This window comes from Aplysia californica, unplaced genomic scaffold (genome assembly GCF_000002075.1).
Source record: "Aplysia californica isolate F4 #8 unplaced genomic scaffold, AplCal3.0 scaffold00093, whole genome shotgun sequence".
Lineage (NCBI taxonomy): Eukaryota > Metazoa > Mollusca > Gastropoda > Aplysiida > Aplysiidae > Aplysia > Aplysia californica.
The window spans coordinates 1,371,739-1,373,093 of NW_004797363.1; the positions used below are offsets into that span (position 1 = coordinate 1,371,739).

At 41.2% G+C, this 1,355-nt stretch overlaps 1 protein-coding gene across 1 annotated transcript in view; it reads left to right on the plus strand.

Moving 5' to 3' along the window:
* The window catches only part of LOC101859001 (chitin synthase chs-2), a gene marked incomplete in the record, with an annotated part of 57,463 nt that overhangs the window by 31,789 nt on the left and 24,319 nt on the right, over positions 1 to 1,355 (plus strand). Inside the window, 1 exon segment of the mRNA XM_035968877.1 lies at positions 1,124 to 1,290. Coding sequence (XP_035824770.1) covers positions 1,124 to 1,290 — 167 coding nt within the window.

Sequence of the window (1,355 nt, forward strand, 5' to 3'; positions counted from 1 at the left end):
GTGTGTGTGTGCGTGTAATTTTGTTTATTTGTGAGTGTGTGCGTTTGTTCTTGTGTGTGTGTGTGCGTGTGTGTTTTTGTCCTTTGGACTGTGTCAAGGAGGTAACGATCTGGAGAGTTGGAAGAAGTACTTTGGCAGTCTACTGTGTAACTTCCTTTAAAATATAATTGTCTTCTTCCCAGACAGAGCAACATGTGTATGTATGGGTGTGTCGGGAGTTGTTGTGTTATATGATATTATGGTATGCCATATTCTGGGTTGTTATGTTATGTTATGCTATGTTATGTAATGTTTTGTTTAGCTATGTTATGTTACTGTGCGTTTTTTGTGTTATGTTTTACTGTATTGTAGTGTCTTATCTTATCTTTTCTTATCTTATCTTTTCTTATCTTATCTTATCACCTTTCTGTGTCCAGCGGCGTGCACCGAGCTCAGGTACGCATGGACCCACCCACCAAGTATCCCACACCGTACGGCGGAAGACTGGAGTGGACACTTCCAGGCAAGAACAAACTGACCGTTCACCTCAAGGACAAGGTTATGATTCGTCACAAGAAGAGGTGGAGTCAGGTGTGTAAGCCCCGAGCTCCCGTTACTTCAGTTACAACCGAGTCAACAAACGTACAGAGACGATGCTCAACAGAGCCAACAAACTCATAATAATTATAGAATACGTTTATTCGCTTCAACAAACTCTTAGATTACTTTCGATCAAAGCAACAAGCTTATAGAAAGTACCTGCAGCCGAGTTAACAAACGTATATAGACTGCATTCAACCGAGTTGACGAATTTGTCTGGCCCATGTTCAACCGAGTCAACAAACTCATACTAATAAAAATAATAATATATTGCATTTATATAGAGCATATCCGCTTATGCAATGCTCTATGCGCTTAACATGATACATATTAGGGATTTACAAATCAATTTTAAAGGCACATAATGTTACATACTCGTGCACACACATATTCACGCACGCACGCACCACACACACATACACACATACGTACATATGCACATACGCACATACAAACTCACAACGATGTGTATAAAACACGGACAAACAGCCGAAACAACGAAAAAGAGAAGCCAAAAGAACATACCAATTCTTTTTCTCCCCAGAAACAAGCCCTACAGTTCTTCCAGGAGGAGCAGGAGCGAGAAGTGGAGATGGGTCTGAAGCCCCGCGGTTCCCTGCGCACTGACGTCACGCCGATGATCTACGTGTGCGCCACCATGTGGCACGAGACGGATAAAGAGATGTTACAGATACTCCAGTCTATATTTAGGTATTGGTCGAGATAGATAGATAGATAGATAGATAGATAGATAGATAGATAGATAGATAGATAGA